Source organism: Symphodus melops (genome assembly GCF_947650265.1).
Source record: "Symphodus melops genome assembly, chromosome: 1".
Classification (NCBI taxonomy): domain Eukaryota; kingdom Metazoa; phylum Chordata; class Actinopteri; order Labriformes; family Labridae; genus Symphodus; species Symphodus melops.
Window position 1 is genome coordinate 30682450 of NC_136691.1, and position 23630 is coordinate 30706079.

Here is a 23630-nt window from a genome sequence, read left to right on the forward strand (position 1 = left end):
AAACCTTGTAGTTTTCTTGTGTGCATGTTCCCTCTGCACACGTCTGTTGGTAGACGGACTGTCAGGAAGTCAGAGCTCTGGATCTGTAGGATAAATCAGCAGAAGTGATTTCTGGGTCTCGCTCCTCGTTTCCTTCACGTGTCCACGCTGCTGCCAGGCTGCTGTAAGTGGAGTTCAGTGTCATGGTAAGTATAACAGACATATAGTGGTGTCAGGCACACAGCACACAGCAGACTGGACGGCTGAGCGTCATTACTTTAATGCTCACATTGTTATTACTTTACAGATCAATTATTCAGCACAAAGGGAAAATGAAAGGTCTCTATTTACAAGAGTTACAGCCAGGTGACATCAGGCCTGCACTCCCCACCTTTGGGTTTTAGTGCAGGTCATCATTAGCTGGCCGACCTGTAAGATGAACCCTGACCCCCCCGGGCACGGCTGAGGGACGGCAGGACTCGGGCCTGGAGGGACTCCTCGACAACAAGCGGACATTTTTGAGAATCAGACTGAGACGTGATAAAAGGAGATGATTGGATTTTGTGCAGTGTAGGAAACGATAAGGGAGCAGGCGAGGAAACAGAGGAGGGAAGTGGAGGCTAAAAAGCAAACAGACATTACAGTTCCACTGATGACCTCAATCACTTCCCTCTCGCAGCCTCCAGCCCACCCTCAGGTCTCTGAAGTGGATGGTTGAGCACAGGAACATAGACTCAATTACTCTGGGCAAACACTACGCTACCGCCTGCCCCCCCCCCCCACCCCCCACCCCCCCCTCCTCCAGGCCCCTGCCGTGCAGCGCTGCAGCATGTGAGCCCTCTGTGCTCCGAGTGTGATAGAGTCAAGCTGTTCCTGCTGAGCGGAGGTCAGGGTCCTTCAGTCAGCACCTCGGTCCTGAACAGAGCACACAGGAATCCCCCTTCCCCTCCCTCACCAGGCCTGAAAGTCAGCTCTCTCCCTCTCCTCTGGCTCGCCTCCAAATAAACCTGCTACCCCTCTCTTTCTCCGTCTCCTGGCACACTGTCACTCCCCTCATCGAAGCCATTCATCAGCCGCAGCAGATTAGACTCCACATTCAAATAAAGTGGGCCCGCAGCCTCCTCCTCTTAATAAAGCCAAGATGTCCAGAGCAGCCAGCAGGTTGGGCACTTTGGCACACTGTGGGGGTCTATTCCTGCTTTATTGATATAAACAAGCTGCCTTATCTTCCAGGGTGATGACTCGGAGGCCAAAGCTGCCGTCCTTGTAAATACACAACAGATAACCCTTATCAGTGAGGCTGCTTAAAGCCAGAGCGCCCGCTAAAACAGCATATCTTTTATAAGGGATTACAGGGATCAAATGAGCAGCAGCCTGAATGGACTCAGCACAACAGGAGGGCAACAGTGCCACCTGTGGGTGAGGCTGGGTAGTGCAGGCCGGACAGAGCTCTTAGAGGAGTGTAATGGACGGCGTCAGTGGCGTCCACGCAGCTCCCCGCTGTCTCTCCTGGATGATGGGAGGAGGAGGAGGAGGAGGAGGGGGGGCCCTGCAGGGCGCCGCTCCCATGGACAGCTCCGTCTGACTGACAGGCAGCCGACCCACTGTTTGTGTGTGTCCATGGGAAATGGGCTGGTGTCACTGCGGCAGCGGCCCTGGGGCTATCCATCAGTGTCACGGGGGGGCGGAGTGTATGCTATGTGTCACCTCCAAGACTAATGGACAGGAAGTACAGCCGGAGAAACAACAATATTTGTAGAATATAGATTCAGAAAAACGCTCCACGGCTCTCGTACGATTCCAACAAAAGCCCGAGCGCAGACTTTAATCCTGATTGATGAGCCTGTTTATTTAAGAGACGCTCGCTCTGCGCCCGGCGTTCTCACCGACCTCATCTACAGCCCGGCCTGTTAGCGCCTACACTCACAACAGCCGTGTGTACGCTACAATCACAGACCTGCTTAACCAATGACAAACGTGAAGAAAGGGCAGGCTGAAACTGGCGGCCATTTTGGGGCAAAATAGAGGGAGAGGGAGGAGCAGACCACCGCCAGGCTTACATCTCTCCCGTGTGTGCTCGCTCCTGTTCAGAGGCCGAGGAGCTTAACCTCAGCAGCCCGTTACCATGGCGTCCAAACCCGAGCGCTTGGTGATGTGGACCTTGGTGAGCTCCTCTGCACAGGTCGGGTGGATGCCGACGGTCTGCAGCAGGTGAGAATACGTGGCTCCGCACCTGAGACGACACAAACAGGAAGCATTCAGACACTGACAGCTGCTGATGAGTCCCTGCTCATCCTCATGAGGGGTAATGAAGCCGTTCACTCCCATAACAGGAAGTGTGTTTCAACATGTTCACACATTAAAGGAGCAATATGTAAGTCTGACACCTAGTGTTGAAAATGGGTACTGCAGTCCGTCCGTGCTCTGATCCACCTGCTGCACTCTGCAGTCTGTTCAGCGACACTCAGCACTGACAGTGTCCACATCATCACACAGGGATGCTCTCCCACTGTGAGGTGCGTGCACGTCAGGGGACAATCAAACCCTTAAAAAGAAGACATAAACATCTACTTAAATCACTGAGGGTTCATTCAACTCACTGGAAGCCCAAAGCAAATCCCTGAGTGACTTCTCCAGCGTTGGGCCCGGTGAAATGCAGGCCGAGGATTTTCTGTTCTCCAGGCCGCTCACACACCACCTGAGGAGGAAGAGCACATCATGTAGTGAAGCAGCAGAGTCCTCAGTGCACGCACACACAGAGCGCCACACACATCCACAGACCTTGAGGTAACACTGGCTGGCGTCGCGCTCGGACACGGTGAACTCCAGAGGCTTGTAGAAGGCGTGGTAGACCTGCACAGACGTGAAAACACACCACAGGTCAGATCGCTCTTCTCCTCCTCTCAAATCAGGAAGTCAAAGAACTGAACGGCCAATAAAAAGCTCATCGATGTTGAAGATGATTTTCTACAAAAGTGCAACATGACGTCGTGCGTGAAAGCTAGCGTGTCACTGATGTGACCAGACGACGCTGCTTTAAAGGTGAGGTGTGAAGAGGAGCTCTGCCTGCTCCTGATTGATTTCCACAGAGAGCGTGCGCTCTGGGTTTGATTCAGCGAGGCCGACGTGCCGACACAAGTTGTGGGGGCCACGCAGCTGTCGGAGGCCGGCGCTCAGCGCTTGTCCTCAGATCTCCGCTCGCCTGTCATCACCTCCATACACGCCTCAATCAGGCCTCCTGCTCGCCTGTCACTCACAGCCTGAAGCCCCACCCTGTCCGCTAAAGCATTTATCCACAGCCATCTGGCACGCTGCTCATGTATGACAGCACCTTAAACACAGAGTGTGTGTGTGTGTGTGTGTGTTTGGAACAGTTTCTTTATGATGGTCGAGGAATAACGTTCTTTGTTCACCTCACAGACATGAAGGAAACCTGCTGTGTGCAGCAGCCAGTATGTCCTCCTTCTAACTTTAGATTCTGGATTTGATTGGACCAGAGAAGGTAGGCGGGGCTTTGAAGGCCGTTTTGGACGCCCCTGGGTTTGCCAGATATGAGAGCAGTTATCAGGTGCTGCTTAATAAACGTCCTGTCTTACCTCTATGCCCTCTTTACCAAGCCTCTGCTCTGCCTCCTCCTCAGAGAGACCCACACAGCCGTACTCCAGGGGCGTGAACACTGTGGTGGCAACCTGACACACATACGCACACACGCACACACGCACACACGCACACGCACACACACAGGTTAAACTCTTAGAAATAAATAAATAAACTTTGTCCATCGTTGTGTAGGATATTTCTTGTGTGTGTGTGTGTGTGTGTGTGTGTGTGTGTCTCACGTTGTCGTAGTTCATGAGCTCGGCGCTGTGACCTGCCAGTCTCCGGGCCAGAAGCTTTCCTGCTTTAATGGCGGTCGGGGTTAATTCTGGACGACCCTGAAAGAAGGTGGACTTTGTCACGTGATAAAAAGTGAGACGCTGGGAGATCGCTCCTGATCCTGCGCTGCTGCACACAGTGAAAACAACACACACACACACACACACACACACGCAGCAGGAAACAGTTGGGCTGCAGGGCAATTCTAAAAGCATGACTTAAAACCTGTTCAATCGCCGCCGCACATCCTGTTGTCCCAAACATCTCTTGCAGCGCCGTGTGCACGTGGACGTGTGCTCGTGAACGTGTGCTCGTGGACGTGTATGTGTGCACGTGGACGTGTGCTTGTGGACGTGTGCTCGTGAACGTGTGCTCGTGGACGTGTATGTGTGCACGTGGACGTGTGCTCGTGAACGTGTGCTCGTGGACGTGTGCTCGTGGACGTGTGCTCGTGGACGTGTATGTGTGCTCGTGGACGTGTATGTGTGCACGTGGACGTGTGCTTGTGGACGTGTGCTCGTGAACGTGTGCTCGTGGACGTGTATGTGTGCACGTGGACGTGTGCTCGTGAACGTGTGCTCGTGGACGTGTATGTGTGCACGTGGACGTGTGCTCGTGAACGTGTGCTCGTGGACGTGTATGTGTGCACGTGGACGTGTGCTCGTGGACGTGTGCTCGTGGACGTGTATGTGTGCACGTGGACGTGTGCTCGTGAACGTGTGCTCGTGGACGTGTATGTGTGCACGTGGACGTGTGCTTGTGGACGTGTGCTCGTGAACGTGTGCTCGTGGACGTGTATGTGTGCACGTGGACGTGTGCTCGTGAACGTGTGCTCGTGGACGTGTGCTCGTGGACGTGTATGTGTGCTTGTGGACGTGTGCTCGTGAACGTGTGCTCGTGGACGTGTATGTGTGCACGTGGACGTGTGCTCGTGAACGTGTGCTCGTGAACGTGTGCTCGTGGACGTGTATGTGTGCTTGTGGACGTGTGCTCGTGAACGTGTGCTCGTGGACGTGTATGTGTGCACGTGGACGTGTGCTCGTGAACGTGTGCTCGTGGACGTGTATGTGTGCACGTGGACGTGTGCTCGTGGACGTGTGCTCGTGGACGTGTATGTGTGCACGTGGACGTGTGCTCGTGAACGTGTGCTCGTGGACGTGTATGTGTGCACGTGGACGTGTGCTTGTGGACGTGTGCTCGTGAACGTGTGCTCGTGGACGTGTATGTGTGCACGTGGACGTGTGCTCGTGGACGTGTATGTGTGCACGTGGACGTGTGCTCGTGGACGTGTGCTCGTGAAGGTGTGCACGTGGACGTGTGCTTGTGGACGTGTGCTCGTGAAGGTGTGCACGTGGACGTGTGCTTGTGGACGTGTGCTCGTGAAGGTGTGCACGTGGACGTGTGCTCGTGAACGTGTGCTCGTGGACGTGTGCTCGTGGACGTGTATGTGTGCTCGTGGACGTGTGCTCGTGGACGTGTATGTGTGCACGTGGACGTGTGCTCGTGGACGTGTGCTCGTGAAGGTGTGCACGTGGACGTGTGCTTGTGGACGTGTGCTCGTGGACGTGTATGTGTGCACGTGGACGTGTGCTCGTGGACGTGTGCTCGTGGACGTGTGCTCGTGAAGGTGTGCACGTGGACGTGTGCACGGGCGTTCCAGTAAGAGCCTCTCGTCATTCACACATTAATGCATTCTTTGGCACGCTTGGCTGAGGAGTAAAACAACAAGGCAGCGGACACACGGAGATACGAAGCCGTCTGATTTAAGACAAATAATCAGGTTAAAAAAATGTGAGTGACAGACGGATGGAGCAGAGTATGACTCATCAAAGAGAGCTGTCCATCATGAGGAGTGTGAGCGTGTGTGATTAGGCCTCAGAGGGAGGAAGGAAGCACACAGCTGGTCCTGTTGGAACAACCACAGTGACATTACAAGCAGCAGGGTGAGCTGCTTCAGCTGTGACGAGCTCACACAGTATGAAGAGAAGCCATCAGGACTTGGACCTGGACCTGGTTCTGCTCCTGGTTTCAGCCTTGGACTCATGTTGAGCTGACGTGTCAGCAGACCTACTAACAACCTATCAATCATCATCCATGCACATGTTCCTGTTAGGGGACGCTGAGAGGCGGGGTTACACCCTGGACTGATCAACAGCCAATCCCAGGGCAGACAACAAGCCACACCCACATTCACACACCTGTGGACAGTGTAGAGTCAGCAGGTAACCTAACCAGCATGTGTTTGAACATGCAGACTCCACACACAGAGGCTCCAGTCACACAGGGATTCAAACCAGCAACCTCCTCGCTGAGCTCACCACCATGAACACTTACTTCATGAAGCATTGATTGATACATTTCATCGCCGCTCTGGGTGGCAGCTTGTTACGGTAGCTCCGCCCCCCTTCTTATTGTTTTTAAGTTTATTTTGTTTATTTTGACTTTTATATTCCCTGTTTTACTCAATCAATCAATAAATCAATAAAGTTTATCCTTCTAAAAGCAAGTCTACAGAAGTGAGTTATTATGAGTGATTTTACATTGACTCGTTCATGTTACACTTCTGTTCTATTTCCTGTCTAAGATGCACACGGCGTCTTTCGTCTAAATTAAAGAAGTTGAATCAGAGTTTAAAAAAAGAAAAGACAAAGTGAGGTCGAGGTGTGTTTGTCTCAAAGTCAATCACTCGTATTATTAACTTGCAGATATATTTCCTTTGACAGTAAGTGTGACGGGCGTGGCTGCGTCTGAATCAGAAGTATGGCGTCTATAACGAGCTGGTCTTTGTGATCCAGCTTGGTGTCTGATCACCATGCCTACCTCTCCGATGTCACCCACAGCGTAAATATTTGGCACCGAGGAGGATTCGTCGGCGCCCACCACTATTTTCCCCGTCTGCTTGTTGAGCTGCACGCCGAGCTGATCCAGGCCCAGGGCTTTGGTTTCAGGGGCTCTGCCTGAGGTCACAGGGAGGGAAACAAGACGGGGACAACATTAGGTGACAGCACAGTGTCCTCTCAGTGTTAAACACAACATGTACCTGCACCGCCTACACTCTCAAACATATCACTGATGATGATGCATTAGCTGTAATTAGCACATCCAGTCACTGTCGTTGTATTACACTCTCAGTCGTCTTTCACCAGCAGAGGGCGCTATACTGTGAAAACAAGCAGCACCATCACTCTCCAGAGGGTCACGCAGAGACTCATTATAAATATTTTTTTTATATATTTGTAATTGGCGCACCAAGCGTTCGACCACAGGAGCAGCGAACTGCAGACACCCTGACAGAGCAGGGGGAGCAATTCAGGGTTAAGTGTCTTGCCCAAGGACACATCGCAGGAGCTGGGGATCGAACCTTCAACCTTCGACCTTCCGGTTGAGAGATGATGACTCTACCCACTGAGCCACAGCCGCCCCTTTTTACTGCACTCGAGGACTCAACACAACTTCTCTATCCATCAGCTTAACGAGACAGTGACCTTTGACCTCACAGGGACCATGCTAACATGCTAACATGCTAAGCAAGTGTCCAGTGTTAGGCATCCCCCAGGACACTCATAGACGTTATTTCCTGGGGGACGGTTGATTGATGCTGTTGACGCTGCGTCTCTATGGTGATGGGCATGGACCCCCCCCCCCCCACACACACACGCACACACACACAACCTGGCAGGGTAGCATAATAAACACCGAGCCCTGAGCTACTCATGTAGATGCTATCGCACAGCAAAGACAACAAACCCCGGAGATCCTTTTTCCTGGCTGGAGCCAAGAGCGACCCCCCCCCCCCCCCCCCCCCCCCCGCCCGATCACCAATCCCCAGAAGCTAAATGATAAACATTTTCTTGTTCTGTATCTACACAACGCTGGAAAAGTGGTTTTGCTATTTGTCCTGTTTTGTTGTGAATCTAGCTTCTTTTTAGTGCCAGAATACATGTTCATGCATCCATACAGAGCGTTAAGACTCAAGACTGCATGTCATGATAAGACGACCTCCAACCAACGAATGCCTGCATCAGGCCTCCTGTTTATTTATTCATTTCATTGTTCTCATGAGCAGAGAGCGCCCGCCATCTTTTACGTCTGAAATCACATTTCCACAGTTGGTTTTAGCATGTTCTCTGAGTTTATTTCTCCTTCTTTAACTTGTTGTCGTTGTTCTTATTATTGTTGCCGGGAGTTGCCGTGACAACCTGAGGATCAGCTGTGGGAGATGTGATTTGTCTTCGTCAACAGTTTAAACTCTGCACAGGTCTGTTGGTAGACGGACTGTCAGGAAGTCAGAGCTCTGGATCTGTAGGATAAATCAGCAGAAGTGATTTCTGGGTCTCGCTCCTCGTTTCCTTCACGTGTCCACGCTGCTGCCAGGCTGCTGTAAGTGGTTTTGTGAGAAGGATGAATAGTGACAGACTTCACAAGTCTTCATGTAATCTGAAGTGATCACTGCTCTCACTTTCTGCCTTGTAATGTTTTACTTCCTGTCCGAGCTGACCGAAAGGTAATTGACATTCAGCATCAAGTACAAATCAATCATCAGCATGGACCTAAAAAAGGCCGATCAGTCAAATCTGAGGTGGAAGTAAAGACCTTTCCTTTTGTGGACTTCCTGTCTGCAGCTCCAGACGCTGCTCTCCTGCAGCAGTGAGACACAACAAGGGTCAGGACTGATAAGGTTTGGTTGAAGCTTGGACACACACACACACACACAGACACAGACACAGACACAGACACACAGACACACAGACACACACCAGTCTGAACAAAGCTTGTTGTGACATTAAGAGGAAGCTTAAAGACTGCTAGGCTAATTAGCCACAACAATCCTCCTCCATTGGAAATGAGACTCTTATCAGATCAATCAAATGAGCAAAGACAAAAGGAAAGTGTTTAGGGGGGAAAGATCATTCACACAAAGATTACGTGTTCTACTTTCTGACTGACATGACTCCAGACTCAGTGTTGTTCTCCGACGTGTGGACACGAACACGACCGCAGTCCCTTTGAATGTTTTTAGACCTGAATATAGACCGGAAAAGTAATTACTTCTGGGATTTTTGGATTTTGGATCACTGCAGAAAATAATCTCTGTGCCAAACATGTTTCTGATGCTGTTTAGTTCAGCGGGATAATCTTTACAGATGAACATCATTTATATGAAGTTTGAAGAGTTAATGCAGCCCAGAGAAGTAAAAAGCTAACGTTATGCTACAAGCTAACTACACCGCGGTCTGTTGATTTTGACGTCACGGCCGTTATGCTTGATCGATCTAATCAGCGGTTTGACAGCTAAACGTTAGCTTACTAGAGGATGTAAGGAGGATTAGGGAGAGAGTTCCCAGCGTGATGACGTTTAATGTCTCCATGACAACCACTGTAGTTTCAGTTAGCCACTTGTTAGCAACCGCCGTTTTAAGTTTGTGTAAAAACCCATGGCATTAAAATGCTAACTCAGTTCCTGGACTGTATTCCTGCACCAGTCTATTCATGCTGTTAACTACGTGTACATGGACGCATGATGTCAGATGGTGGTTTGGAGCGTTGGTGGTGCATGTCCTCAGAAATTAACGCTACGCGTCCGCGAGATGCAATATGCATAAAACCACTAGGGGCAGTGTGGAGTTGTATGGTGATGAGATCAGAAGTGACAACACCGAGGACACCAAAGAGCTAAAACAGTTAAAACGAGATTACAGATCTACTCACATCTGTGTGACGTGTCCTTACCGCTACATGCTAGGCAGGCAGGTCAACATACCTCACATCGCTCCAGTCAATACCAGTCTCATCTGACTTTTAGAGGTCCAAATGTGCAGCACTACAGGACACCTTCCCTCAGGTCACAGCGCAGCATTAGCTGAACCAAAACACAACAGCTTCACTACTTCTCCCCTGACTCAGTCCTACAGGCTTCATCTGACACCTGAACTAACTCATCTTTCAAGCTGGTAAATTCTGTGACTCTCAGCATACGTGTTCTTGCCCCCAAAACGACTCCACTGATAACAGTGAATATCTTCGGTCACTTCAAGCCGTCTGGGTCGTCTGCAAACAGACATCCAGACACGCAGCGCAACAAACAGGGATGCCATCAGGAACATAAAAAACCCAGACAGGCAAATGTGGTTAAAAAAATGAGTAATAAAAAAACATCCTCAAGGATGGAAGAGTGAGTGAGGAGGAAGACTAATGTTCCCACTGTCCACATGCAGACAGGAAGTGTGTAAATATGCTGTTTCCTGGTTTGTTCTGCGAGTACACCTGCAGAGGGGAGCGGCCGAGAGGCCAGGAAAGAGCAGGGGAAAGGTGGAGGCAGGCAGGGCCGTGGAGAAGGATGTGGCAGACGGCGCTGATACTGTCCCCCGCTCCCCTCTGGCCTTTAATAAGTCCACTGGGGCCTGGTACCCCGCCCGGGCCCTAGTGTAAGGTCACAGTAAAGGGAAGTGGCCTTGTACTCATAAGTCCTGCACGCACACATCAAAGAGCGGAGGCCTGGCTGAGACTGGTTCTCACTGAACTGGATGGGAACAAAAGAGCTCGCTCTGTGGAAGCTTTAATCCAGAAGCTTTAACTCTGCTGCTTGTGTTACACAGCATCAGGAAACACGTCTCATATGGGCAGCAAGCTGACCACCCCACCATGTCTGCTGCTGTTGTTTAATACATGTATTAGCTGCAGGACCCTCCAATGAGTCATCGCTCATTCTCCCTGTTCAGACTGCGTTTCAGCAAAAGCACCCAAACTAAGTTCAGCCGTTATCACGTCTTTATACATTTATGTTGGTTTCCGAGGCAGTAGAGTAGTCAGTCCCTCCAGGAAGTCACGATCGCAACAATTCACATAAACTCAACCAATCCCCACGATGTCTGGGCGACCTTGCAATTTAGTCCGATCACCACAACTTTTCTGCAAATTTGAAGAATTAAAATAATTTTCCGCAACTTTCACCAATCAGCGTAGTCCCCTGCAGGTTAAAATGTCACTCAATCACATCAAAGCGTGAAAAAAGATCACAAATATTTTATATATATATATATATATATATAATATTTTAACAGCAAAAACATCGCAACAGGAATTGCAATTGTTTTAAAAAGCTGCTGTGAAATCAGGTGTTTTAGGCCCCAACAAGTCTGTGAAATCCTGGAGGGACTGAATAATCTCAGTCCCACATTCACCGTGGTGTACGGTGTGTCGTCACACACACCGGTGTGCTGCTCGCCTCTGAAGACGGTACAGAGGAGGCATGACATCACAACACTCACAGGGACCTAAACATGGCATCTTAAACCACCACAGTGCTATAGTAGCAGAAGCTAGGCTACACTCCTCTATAAGCGTTTACTTGAACATACAATAACCGGGCTGATGCAGCCCAGTAAAGGATGTAAATGTTCTATAAACTTCAGCTTGTGGATTTCTTTTCTGACTACTCTTTTACACAACATAAAACCCTGATATAAAAAACTAACGCTTCCTTTAAAGTCTCTCAATGGTGATCTTTTTGGGTGTAAAAATATGAAACGAGGTTCTGGGTTAGAGACGTGGCAGCACGTTGAGTCGGGCTCTCAGCATCTCACACGTGTCAGAACAACCTTCAATACTTGCACCACCAACAGTCCCACGCTGGGACGGTGTGGGAATTGAACCACAGGTGGGAAAAACAAAAACATCCTCGCGGCTGTCGCACGCAGAGAGGACACACTCGCCCCCCCCCCTCCCCTCCCCGTGGAGGAACAACAGCTGACAACCTGGTGTGGTCGGCACTGGGAAAGCCTGGGAGACGGGTTTCCAGGAGTCCCGTGCTGCCTTTGGAACAACTGGGCAGAAAACAACAGGAAGATTTCACCTCCAAACTCACTGCAGAAACAGAACCAGTGAGATGGTGAAACATGGATAAAGGAGAGAGGAGGCCTTGTGGTCCTCGCTCAGGCGGGCAGTGACAGATGCAGGGCTGGTTTCCGCAGCGCTGGCATGAGCAGGAAGGCCCAGAGAGGGAGAACAAAGAGGGGAATGTGGTGACCCTGTGCCTGGGTGCATCCTGTCCCGTCCTGTCCCTCTGCACAGCCAGAGAGCGGGCGGCGGGTGATTAACACTTCCCCTGCTCCGTTCCCATCACTCGCTCTTTATTACTTTGTTTTCAGCCTTGATTCCTCTGCGATCTGCTGACTCTGCACTCCATTCAGCATCAACGTGCTGGAGGCATGGAAAAGTCTTTTATTTCATGCAGGTGTGAGAAAAGAGTTAAAATAGGTGACATATGATGTTCCGCTGTTTAAGTGTGTTCTTGTTTTTTTATTTCATGTCACTGAACCAGGAAAGAAAAATGTGATTTTGAAGAGTTTTAGACAGACAACCAGCAGCCAGCCATACAACGACTAAAACACATCCTCAGGTGTTAAAAGACACAAATAACAGATCTGAAGAGCACGTCAGGCTCATCCACAAACGCCTACAGCCACATGTGTCTGCACCCAAGTCAGCTCACTTCCTCTTAAAGGCACAGAGCACGCTGCAGTCATGTGTGAGCGGGACAGCCGTGGTTAGTGCACTCACCCCAGGTACGGAGGATGTAGATCTCCGAGTGGGCGACCCGGGTTCAAATCTGACCTCTGACCCTGATTTCTGACTCCATTCACTGTCCTGTCTGTGAATAAACAGGAGCAGAGGGAGGACATGCTGGCGAGCATGTTTCCTTCATGATCACAGAGGAAGGTCACCTGATCGTCTCAGTCCAGACTCATATTCACAGTTCCAGCAGTAGAGTCGCCTGCTCAGGCCTTTCCAACTCTTTTTTGAGTCTAACTCGAGTCTAAAGCCTTCGAGTGTCTTCTACTTAAAGCTCCCAGCAGGAAGTCAAAGCGGCCCTGTCTGACCTTTTTGGGATCTGGTCTTGTGCACTAAGCTGAACTCTGGAGAGGTGCGTCTCTGTATGATTAAAGGTGTTAATGTGACCCTTCTTGTTTTAGGAGGCACAGAGGTGTCAGTATTAACATCCGTTTGTTTCACGAGCAGCTCTAAATGCAGCACACTGATCCTCGCCCTCATCAGGGAGGAGCTTTAATCATGTGACCTGCAGGAAGAAGACAGGCTGAGCGATGTACTGACGCCTGTTCACTCACCGACGGCCCACAGCACCGAGTCGAAGGTGTCCTTCTGTTCGCCTCCTGTGTGCGCATCAGCCCAGGTCACCTGCAGCGCTCCTGAGGACAGTCTGTCCACTCTCTTCGGGACACTCTTCCACGCAAACTTGGTCCCATATGCCTCCATGTAGTCCGTCACCAGGCCCGCCATTTGCTGCGTGAACAGAGAAGGAAGAGCAGCTTTCAAAGACGACAACAACAAGCAAACAAACACGACCACACTGACCTGCAGGTTCAGGGAGTAATACCTGGTCAAACCCCCGGAGGGCGATGCTGCGGACCATCACTGTGGTATCCAAGCCGATGCCTGTGAGGAAACCTGCACACTCCAGAGCCACATCTGAGCAGCAACAGGTTCAGGATCATAGCATCTGATGTGTGGCCAAAACGCACAAACATCACGCTCATAGCTTCAGACTCATCACTACTGGAACTGACAAAGGATACAGCTGGCTCCAACCACAAGTCTGCAAAATACAAACAAAGACAAAGCCCTGAAGTCCCACTGATAACACCCGCAGAAACACACCTCATCACTGGAGACGCACACTTCGGCCAAAGCAAACTAAGTCTGCACAGGCGATGAATTACAAAACGTCACCATCTCAGACGGAGGTGAAGAGGTGTGAAGAACATGTAGGAAGTGGGGACACTGACAGAGTGTGTGTGTGTGTGTGTGTGTGTGTGTGTGTGTGTGTGTGTGTGTGTGTGTGTGTGTGTGTGTGTGTGTGTGTGTGTGTGTGTGTGTGTGTGTGTGTGTGTGTGTGTGTGTGTGTGTGTGTGTGGTCCAGGAGAATCAGATTCAGCTCTCACACTGTGTTGTCGAGGAGATCTAATTGCCAGCGTTTAGTCTAATCCCTGCAGATGGGGTGTGCCATGTTCAGGGTTCCAGTCCACACATTAGGCAGCTGAGTGATCCCTGTCACACTCACACACACACACACACACACTCACACACACACACACCCTCTCTCTCACACACACACACACACGCCTGCCCTGTTTCTACCTCTTTAACCCCAGACCTGCATGGCTCTCGTCTGCTCCCCCTGACAGCGGGACGTCCTGACTGTAACCACTAAAAGCCGGCGGTGGCCATCTTCTCTGTGTCTGTGTTTAGCACGTATTGTGAAGAGTCTTAGAGCAGATTAGGCAAAGAGCTGCAGCTTGACTCTTCACTTTCATCGCCCAGACGTCGTCTACTTTCCTCCATCACAGCATGGTGGTGCTCGCCTGGTGGCGTCTGTGTGACCTTTCACCTCCATCACACGTGGCCTTTAGATTCTGTACGGCCCTTTCATCGACACGTCTCTCCTCAGCTTCTCATCTTCATATTTAAGTCGCAAAAACTGGAAAACCTCAGAAACAGGCTGATCTCGCTCCATGAGGCAGGGCTGGGCAACACAGCAAGCATATGGACATGAAGAGTGAACGACTCCACCAGCAGGAACCTGCTCAAACATCAACATCAGAGAGGTTCACAGACCCATGCAGAGCTGGCTAAACACTGCATCCACCTCACTCTGCTCAACAACAAGAACAAGCCGTGCTCACGGGACCTCAGGGTGCTCTCGGGGTGATTTTAGACAAAGGTCCTAACGTGATGAAGAGAAAGATATCTAAGGCATGAAGCAGTGAAGCTAGAGAGAGAGGCTCTGATCAAAGATCATGTGCTCCAGTCGATCTCCTGTAAACTGTCTGAGACCTTTCAGGCTGATAGAGGTCAAGGCTGCAGCTCCTGCAGAGGGAGGATGTTTTCATCCACCGTCTGCCACATCTTGCTAACCTTGAGCATGTCATTAAAAGTCCCGACACAGATCTGCTTCAGTCTTTGTATCACAGGCGGTGTGTGAGTCTATGTTACTCTTTCTATGTTTGTTATTCTCAGTGTTCAAAGCGTGGTTATTATTGTCTGATGACAGAGGGACAGAGGAACGTTTCCATCAAGAACCACTGAGTTATTAAGAAAGCCTTCATGTGTGTTGAGCTTTACCTCCTTCTTTTATTCTGGTTGCACAAGGTGAACAAGCACATTTAATCAAACACACATTTAATTATTGACATTAAGAAGTGGTGTTGAACGCTCCAAAACCTTAAAGGTCACATTTTATCTAAACTCCTCTCCTCCATCTTCCTCTAACATGTCTGTCTCCAAACCCTCCAATGATGAGAAAAGTCCATCCTCTCCGTCTTCTGCCTGCTCCACTTTTCAGAAAATCCGTTTGGAGACGTTCCCTTCATGACATCACAAAGGGCAGTAGCCCCTCCCCCAGGTGGGTGACACTCCCACAGCTAGGTGTTTGTTCTGCCCTCTGAGTCTGCCTTCTCACCGTAAACAATAGGACATGGAGCCAGAAAGCAGCGAGTACACCCGAGCCCTTCCAGAGAGGGGGCGTGGTCAGACAGCTCATTTACATATTTAAAGCTACAGACACAGAAACAGCCTGTTCTGAGCAGGGCTGAAATAGAGGGGTTTATAGACATGATCAAATACAGGATCAGAGTGGATTTACAACAACACACTTCACACACATGATGAAGAGGAGCGAGGACACTGATTTCACCTGAAGAGGAGGAGGTCATGTGACCTTTAAATAAAACACGTAAGAGGAGAAACAGACGACCTGATGTCTCGAGAAGAAATGTCGTCATTTTAAATCATCAACTATGTCGACATGAACAACATTGTCTTATCCTCCATCTTGATTTAAAATACACCGATACGTCTTTGAACCTGGATATATAACGCCCGTCTGTTAGAGCGCCCCGCTGTCTGACATTTTGCAGAGGGCACCGAGTCCACGTGTGCAAATCAGGTTCTGTGCATGATTTGTTTCTCTAGAAATGCTGGAGCCAGCTGTGCTGCTTTGCATCAGACTGCTGAAAGACGTCCTCCAGGAGTGTGGTCCTCTTCCGTTATTCAACATAACACAGAGTCAGACCCCTTATTCAAGTACCGGCCCATCCCTGGACCCGTGACCCGCTGGCACGCGCTCACTGCTTCCCCCTGATAGCACGATGATGTGCAGGCGGCCTCGGGGCTGAATCTGTCACTCAGGTGTGTGTGTCTCCTAACACACACACACACACACACACACACACACACACACACACACACACACACACACACACACACACACACACACACACACACACACACACACACACACACACACACACACACACACACACACACACACACACACACACACACACACACACACACACACACACACACACGTTCTTGGACTTCACCTGCACAGCTGACAGCTCAGCAGCACAACAACAACCTCAGCTGTGCAGTGTGAGCTTCAGTGCTCCCACAGAGGAGGCTAAAGCTAATGCTAACCCTCAGGTAGTGTCCTGCAGGGACAAAGAGGACCCCACATACCGCCGCTCCCGTACATCAAAGGGCTTCCTGCGCTCAAGTGGCGCCTCTCAACGATAATTCTGCTTTATATACATAAAGTCATTTCGTTGACAGAGTCGTAGCCGTTTACTGACGGGGACATCCATGTTGACTATTAACGATTACAGATTAGCACCAAGTGAACGCAAAATCTGATTAGCACACAAATTAAGGGCAGACCAGCTGACAGCGTGTATGTGGCGTGCAGACTCCTCCCTCTCTGGATGTTCACAGTTCTGCCGTGGTTATCTGTAGCCTCTTATGTTGGTGCACAATCTTCAGTGTTTTACTGAATTCAACTAAAAAACAGGTTTTGGGGCGGCGGTGGACTAGTGGTTAGCGCGTGCAGGAAGTACGGAGGATGCAGTCTTTCAAGCTGGGGGCCTGGGTTAGAGTCCGACCTCTTCCCCTTTCACTCTTTCTGTTGATGCTCCTGTCTGTGTCAGAGGCATTAAAGCCAAAAAACTCACCTTTAAAAATAACCGTGTTGTTTGGATGTGATGTTCAGTTTGTGAGAACGTCCTTCAGTTCAAACACATCATCAGTAGAAATCTGCACTCTGGATTCGTTCTGAAGCTTAAATATGGGATCAATCATTTCCGCTTGTCTTTCACCGAGAGGCAGACAACACCCAGGTACACCGCAACCACGAGTCACCGTCTGCGCCGTGTGCCAAGAGGAAGCACCATGTGAGGACCAATTAAGCAGGCGATGACAGGGGCTAAAAGGCGGGATTAAAGGCCTTGTTCTGGAAAGGTCAGGATGCACGCCGCTAATCTGAATCATGAGGCGAAGACAGGCTGACAGGAAGGGAGAAAAACAACGCGCATGTCACCGATGAATGATGACAGTGCGTGACAGCGGGCCGTGTCAGCGTGCTTAGAGCGAGGCATCAAAGCTGCAGAGGTTAGAGGCTCGAGGTAGAACACCTCATCTAACCAAATGATGCATTCAAGGGTTCAAAAGTTCATCCCGTGATTCTTAATTGTTTGGAGGGGGGGGGCTTACGTTTTCCCAGGTGACTTCTTCAGCCAGAAGACGTCGTCACTGGTGAGGCCGTGCTCCACCGCTCCAGGAACCTGTGAGAGGACACAGAAGGAACTCATTCAAATATTTCAGCCGCGTTTGTGTGTCCGTCCCATCTCTATGGCAACAGTCTGTTGATGTCGGCCGCTGTACAACCGACACTGCTCCGTTACTTTTCACCATTATTTCGAGGATGATGCTGGGAACGAGACGAGCGCTCGGAAGACAAAACGCTGAGCGCTGCTCTTCTTCTACAGACGGCAGCTTCCTGCTGCAAACGCTCTCTACCCGATGAAAACACCCGCAGAAGAAACACCAGGTGGACACGAGGCGTTCAGCTGAGGCGGGTCGCCCACCTGTCAATCAGCTCAGCGACACGCCTGATTGTGCTGGGTGGACCTGAGGAGGAGATCCTGTCAGCGTGAGCACCAGTACCACCGACCTGTTTGGTTTGTCTGTAAACATCTTCATCACTCATGTTGAATGGGTGTGTATGTGACTTCCTGTGCTTCTGCAGCCAGCCTCTAGTGGACACTCGATGAACTGCAGGATGTTTGAGCTTCTGTTTCAACACCTGAAGTTGCCGGTTAATCGTGACTTACATTTGTCGGGTATTTGGGCCGTCCACCTGTGGCGACCACGATGTTCTTGGCAGTCAGGAGGGTCTGTGTGAGAGAGGAGGGAAGTGTGCACTTACAGCCTTTGTTCATATCCTTAAAAAAACAAGGAAATGTCCAATGAAAGCAAACGGTCTCTGCAGTATTCTGCATTAAAGTGACGATGGAGACCACCGGCCATCAACAGCTGCACACGAGCATATCGATTAACAGGTTAAAAGTCACTCCTTTGATGTTGCCTTTAACCCTTTGATGCACAACATGGGTCAAAGTGACCCGGCTGTGTTTTTTATCTATATCTTTGCCAGATATTCATTTTATTATTGCAGGTATTCTTCAATTAACTGGTTTTTGATCGTCACAAAACTTTATTTAGTTTTTCACTTTTTGAACCCTCCATGGGTCTCTTAATATGTTCATGACAAGCTTTACCCAGCGCCGTTCATCATTGAAGCAGCAGCACATCCTGTTTGAGCGTGCTTTCACCGTCTTAATAATCAGACGTGTAAAGGTCTTTTTCCAGATAGTTGTGTGATCTAACTATTCTTAATGCCGGGTTTTCCTGTCCCTGAGTGTGCTGTCTGAGGCTGCAGAATGATCCAGAAACAGATTGACAATAGAAAGAATGTACAGTTAAACAGATGAAGGGTGTGAATCAGCAGCCCACCTCTTTGCCAGTCTTTGAGAGTCCTCTGACGGTGTGTTCGTCCAGCAGGCTTCCTCTCATGTTCAGATACTTCACCTTCCTGGAAGACGGAGAACAAACAGCCTGCACTTTCAGAATCACCTGCACTGCTCTCACTTCATCTGTCACCATTAACAGCTTCTGCAGCTGTGCAGATGCACCAAGCAAAGCCCCTGCTGAGATACCTGGGGAACCCCGACAACCCCCCCGAGACTCAGATGTTATGTGTCAGACGTAGGTGTCCTCTGAGAGGTCTTTTCACCCTCTCCTGTACTTCATTAACCCCTGATGTGTCTCTCTCACACACACACACACACACACACACACAAAGGCCTGATTTACACACAGGAGCTGTGGACACACACCAGTGGAGAGACGTCAGAGTGGGGCTGCATGCAGCGAGCGCCTTGCTAAAGGGCACTTCTCCAGCTACCACACCAGCTTCCATATCATGGTCCGCATCTGGACTTGAACCGGTGACCCACAGACTGAGCTACTGCCCCAGCTGTAACGTCACAAATGACCTCAGAAAGACAAACACAAGGCTGGCAGCTTGATCAAAACTCATTACACTTCATTAAAAGTGTGAAGTGTTGTTTTGTTATTAATCTGCTCCCGTACGCTTGCTCGCACACATCTGTCCTCCCACAGCTGCTAAATGAAGTTTGATGTTCCCACTGTTTAAGATCGCACACACACTACGTTCAGTCACATCCGTCTTCATTAAGAGCCAGTAAAAACAGGACGTTGGTTTCACAGCTGTGCAGCTCTGATCATCTCTGACTGCTCTGTCACACACTCCAGCCGCCTCTCTACATGTGCTCCTTCTGGAGTCTTCTGCAGAGTACACACTGAGATCTACGGCCCGGGGACCAAGTGGTTGACGGAGCGGGCGGCTCGGGTTCAAATCCCACTCTCTCTCTCTCTGTCCTGTGTCTATAATAAATAACTGTGTTTGACAATATAGTCCCTCAGCAGTCGATTCATAAAGCTGGCAGGTCGCATGTCATCAGGTGAAATCAGGTGTAAAACAAGTCTACTGTGTGAAATATAAGAGAGCTCGTCATGACGCTTTCTTGTCTGATCTTTTTTTATCTAACTATTACAGTAAACAGGAAGCAGTGGACTCTGAAAGGCCAACGGAGTAATGTCCGTCTCCACTAGATGGCAGCCCTCTTCCATCTCTCTTCACTAACTGACTAAAGGTTTGAGTGTCGGCCCAAACGTGCACACACTGATCCAGATGTGTTAAAGCAAGAGAAAGATTCAGAACATGCACTGATTTATGGTCCTGTGTGTGTGTGTGTGTGTGTGTGTGTGTGTGTGTGTGTGTGTGTGTGTGTGTGTGTGTGTGTGTGTGTGTGTGTGTGTTCACTATCAGCGCTCCTTGTCTCCATTGTAAATAAATGTAAAAATAAAACACTCACTTGTCCTGCAGCTGGACTCTGTGACCCCAGTTCAGAGAGCGCACGTGGTTTTGAATGGCGTCGGCCATGGTGACCCTGAGGAACACACAGCAGGTGATCATGTGACAGGTGAAACAGACGGGAGGACACAATGCCCCCGAACACGCCGTCTACAGGTGTGACACGTGGGGACCAGGAGTGCACACACGGCGTCCGGCATCAAGGAGTGGGAGTGTGCTGCAGCACGGTACAGATTTTAGGCCCTGGCGACATTCGGCTCGGTACAGTTCCTTCACAGCCTGCAGCGTTCTGAGTCTGACAGACACCAAAGACGCTCATGTTCTCCGGTGTACGGACGCAGACCCGCCTGCGTGTCCCTTTTTTCCCCTCTCCATTCTGAAGGTCGCCTGTCTTGTGAATGAGGGGTGCGTCACGGGTTGTTTTACAGCGTCGTGTTCAGGGACGGTTAGTCCTGCAGCAGAGTGAGGAGGGGGGACAGTCTGTGCCACTGTGAGTGCAGACCTAAGGCTCTGAGCACCAGGTCCAGTATCATTAACCTTGATGACAAATGGCTGTGTGTTTTGTAACTTTCTGTCTTCTTAAATATTTTCTCTTTGAATCTTCTCCCTGATTGTCTCTTTTCTCTCTTTGGTTTCGACACTTTGAATCCCCTTGTTGCTGATAAGTCTGGAATGAATGAACGTGCCTTGTTGTAATGTTGTGATTTGCACACTAGATGGTGCTGTTTGACTATCTGATAAAGTAGGTCGACCTGTTTGAATGGAACATTTTTCACTGAAGCTGAAAAGGAATTGAGGAGATCTCACCAGTCATGGCAGAGCGGCTCTGAGATCTGCCAGCCGTACTTCCGAGCGTCTTTGACCGCCGTGCCGAGCAGAGCGGCCTGGTGCATGAGCTTCTTAGGAATGCAGCCCACGTTGACACATGTCCCTCCGAGTCCCCACTTGGTACCTGTTCAGAGAAGGAACCATGGTGTCGTCAAATCATTCATCCAGAAAAGCATTTCTGTGTAATCACATTGGCTCGAGAGGTTCTTCATATTTCTTTGACCTTTGGCGGACGGCTCCACGTGATCCAGAACGGCGACTTTCAGGCCCAGCTGAGCAGCTGTGGACGAGGATTTATTGACAGGTGAGAGAGAGGAACAGAAATAAATGAAGGTGGAACACCTGAAAAGATCTCACCTTCTTTGGAGCACGCCAGGCCTCCTGAGCCACCACCAACGACCACCAGGTCAAAGTCATACCTTCCTGTTCAAGAATAACAGACGATCCACGATGACAAATAGAAAACAACAGCACGGGGCTGTACATGTTTCTGTTAACACAGATGTGCTTTTTAGGTTTCTCAGGAAGCTGCACACTTCCTGATGAACACGATACACAGATCCCGTTTGTGTTCAGTTATGTTGGATCAGACGGAAACAGGAAGAGCTCAGGCTGAGAGCAGCATGCAGCCTGTAACACGGTTTGGATCACCGTCTGTGGGCTTCACTCACGTCGTGCTGAAGGGACATGAACATATTAAAACTCTTGTATCTGTATTTCTTGGCGTTCCCGCTGTCAGAAGTTGGGAGTGGTGACAAAAGGACTGATCTATAACTTCTTATTGTTTGGTACCCTGGTGCTGGAGAGCCCAGCGTACTGATGGGACCCTGAAGGGTGGAGTCAGACACACTGCAGTCTTCAGTTTCAGACAGCTCGCAGCAGCGGCTCACGGACGACCAGTTTCAGTTTACTGCGGCTGCTATTCTTGACTTACCATGTCACATGTGATCTAGTGATGTGTGAAACACAAGACCAGGGTTTAGGGATAACACATGTGAGCATAAAGACATGTTCACAAGACACCAGGATGAAGGGCCCTTCAGAGTGCTGCTGCGGGGGGTGAAGGGTTCATGATCAGGAGGTCGTGTTGCACGTTTGCACCTGAAACTCTAAAGTGCTGTCTTTAAACAGATGATGTCACAGGGTGAGCATACTGGTTGTTGTGAAGGGTCACTGACAGCTTAGTGTTTGATGTGATCATTTAGTGGACGTGGAGGACTTCATCCATTGGACAGGCAGAGCTGGGGCTCTAAAATCAATCCTCAATAATCAACTTATTAGTCTTCATCTTAGTGTTCACACTTCAAGGTGAGCACTTTCCCTACTATAGAAACACAAACTGTCTCATTTAGGATGGACACAAGATGATTGGAGTCACTGACTTTAAACACAACTCACTTTTAGTATTTTACAAAGTTATGTCCGTTGAGCCAACAAATATCAGAGTTTAGTCAGAGTTGATAAGGAAACACTTCAGTCAGTGTTCTCAGTAAAACCAAAGAGAACAAACAGTCAGACAACTGTGTTTAACATACTCTCCTTATCAGTACAGACCAGAGACCGACATGAAGCTAGTAAAGTGCACACTACTCAAAGTGCACACTATTCAAAGTGCACACTACTCAAAGTGCACACTATTTAAAGGGCACATTATTTAAAGTGCACACTATTTAAAGTGCACACTATTCAAAGTGCACACTATTTAAAGTGCACACTACTCAAAGTGCACACTATTCAAAGTGCACACTATTTAAAGTGCACACTATTCAAAGTGCACACTATTTAAAGTGCACACTATTCAAAGTGCACACTACTCAAAGTGCACACTATTCAAAGTGCACACTATTTAAAGTGCACACTACTCAAAGTGCACACTATTTAAAGGGCACACTATTTAAAGTGCACACTACTCAAAGTGCACACTATATTATGTCTATGTATAGACTACATTATGTCTATGTGTAGACTACATAATGTCTGAATGTGAGCGACAGTTATAAAGAGGATAATCTCCCAGCAGCGCGGCTGGTTTAAAAACACGCAGTCTTTTATCTCATTAATAACTTTCTGTTGTAATATTTGAATCATAACGTGTTACCTGTCAAGTTTCGCGATAAAACATGTAAACAGTTGAACCTCTTCCACCGGTGTCTGCCCCTGCAGAAGGCCGCCATGTTGTTATGATAATCGGGACCCCGAGCTGGCACGAGGGCGGCCACAGAACCGCCTGAACAGAAATGAGGAGACGAAAACAGAGGTCCTCAAAGTGAACCGCGAGGTGCCCTCTAAAAAAGTATGTTAAACATTTAAATGATTTTAACTTTTATATTTCAATATTTATTGTACGACGAAAAAAAACTGTTCAACTATATAAAATAAAACCAGATCAAATTAATGTTTAAAAATAATTCAAATGAAGTTTGAAAAGTGTAAGTGTCTGCCACTCTAAACATAAACATACTAAACACACAAATGGACATGACTTGTATTCTGCTTTATTATTTAACAAATGTTTGGAAATGCCTGGTGCATGGTGACCTTAGTCATTTGCCTTAACCTCCTGCAGGGACAGTCGAGGTCACTAGTCTCCACCCTTATTTTGGAGGTAGAGTGAGTTTAACACTTGGGGAATCCTTGG

At 49.2% G+C, this 23630-nt stretch overlaps 1 protein-coding gene across 1 annotated transcript; it reads right to left on the bottom strand.

The window, feature by feature from the left end:
- Positions 1–218: 218 nt before the first annotated feature.
- On the bottom strand, positions 219–23300 carry txnrd2.2 (thioredoxin reductase 2, tandem duplicate 2). Its single transcript, XM_079364016.1, has 17 exons — positions 23091–23300; positions 21350–21415; positions 21216–21272; positions 20972–21116; positions 20166–20240; positions 18721–18799; positions 18039–18101; positions 17419–17489; positions 13449–13468; positions 13250–13341; positions 12981–13155; positions 6676–6812; positions 3819–3914; positions 3576–3668; positions 2761–2832; positions 2580–2677; positions 219–2212 (listed from the first exon to the last, which is right to left on the bottom strand). The coding sequence occupies exons 1-17, from the start codon at positions 23164–23166 to the stop codon at positions 2089–2091; spliced, it is 1539 nt and encodes a 512-aa protein (XP_079220142.1). The 5' UTR covers positions 23167–23300; the 3' UTR covers positions 219–2088.
- Positions 23301–23630: the final 330 nt, after the last annotated feature.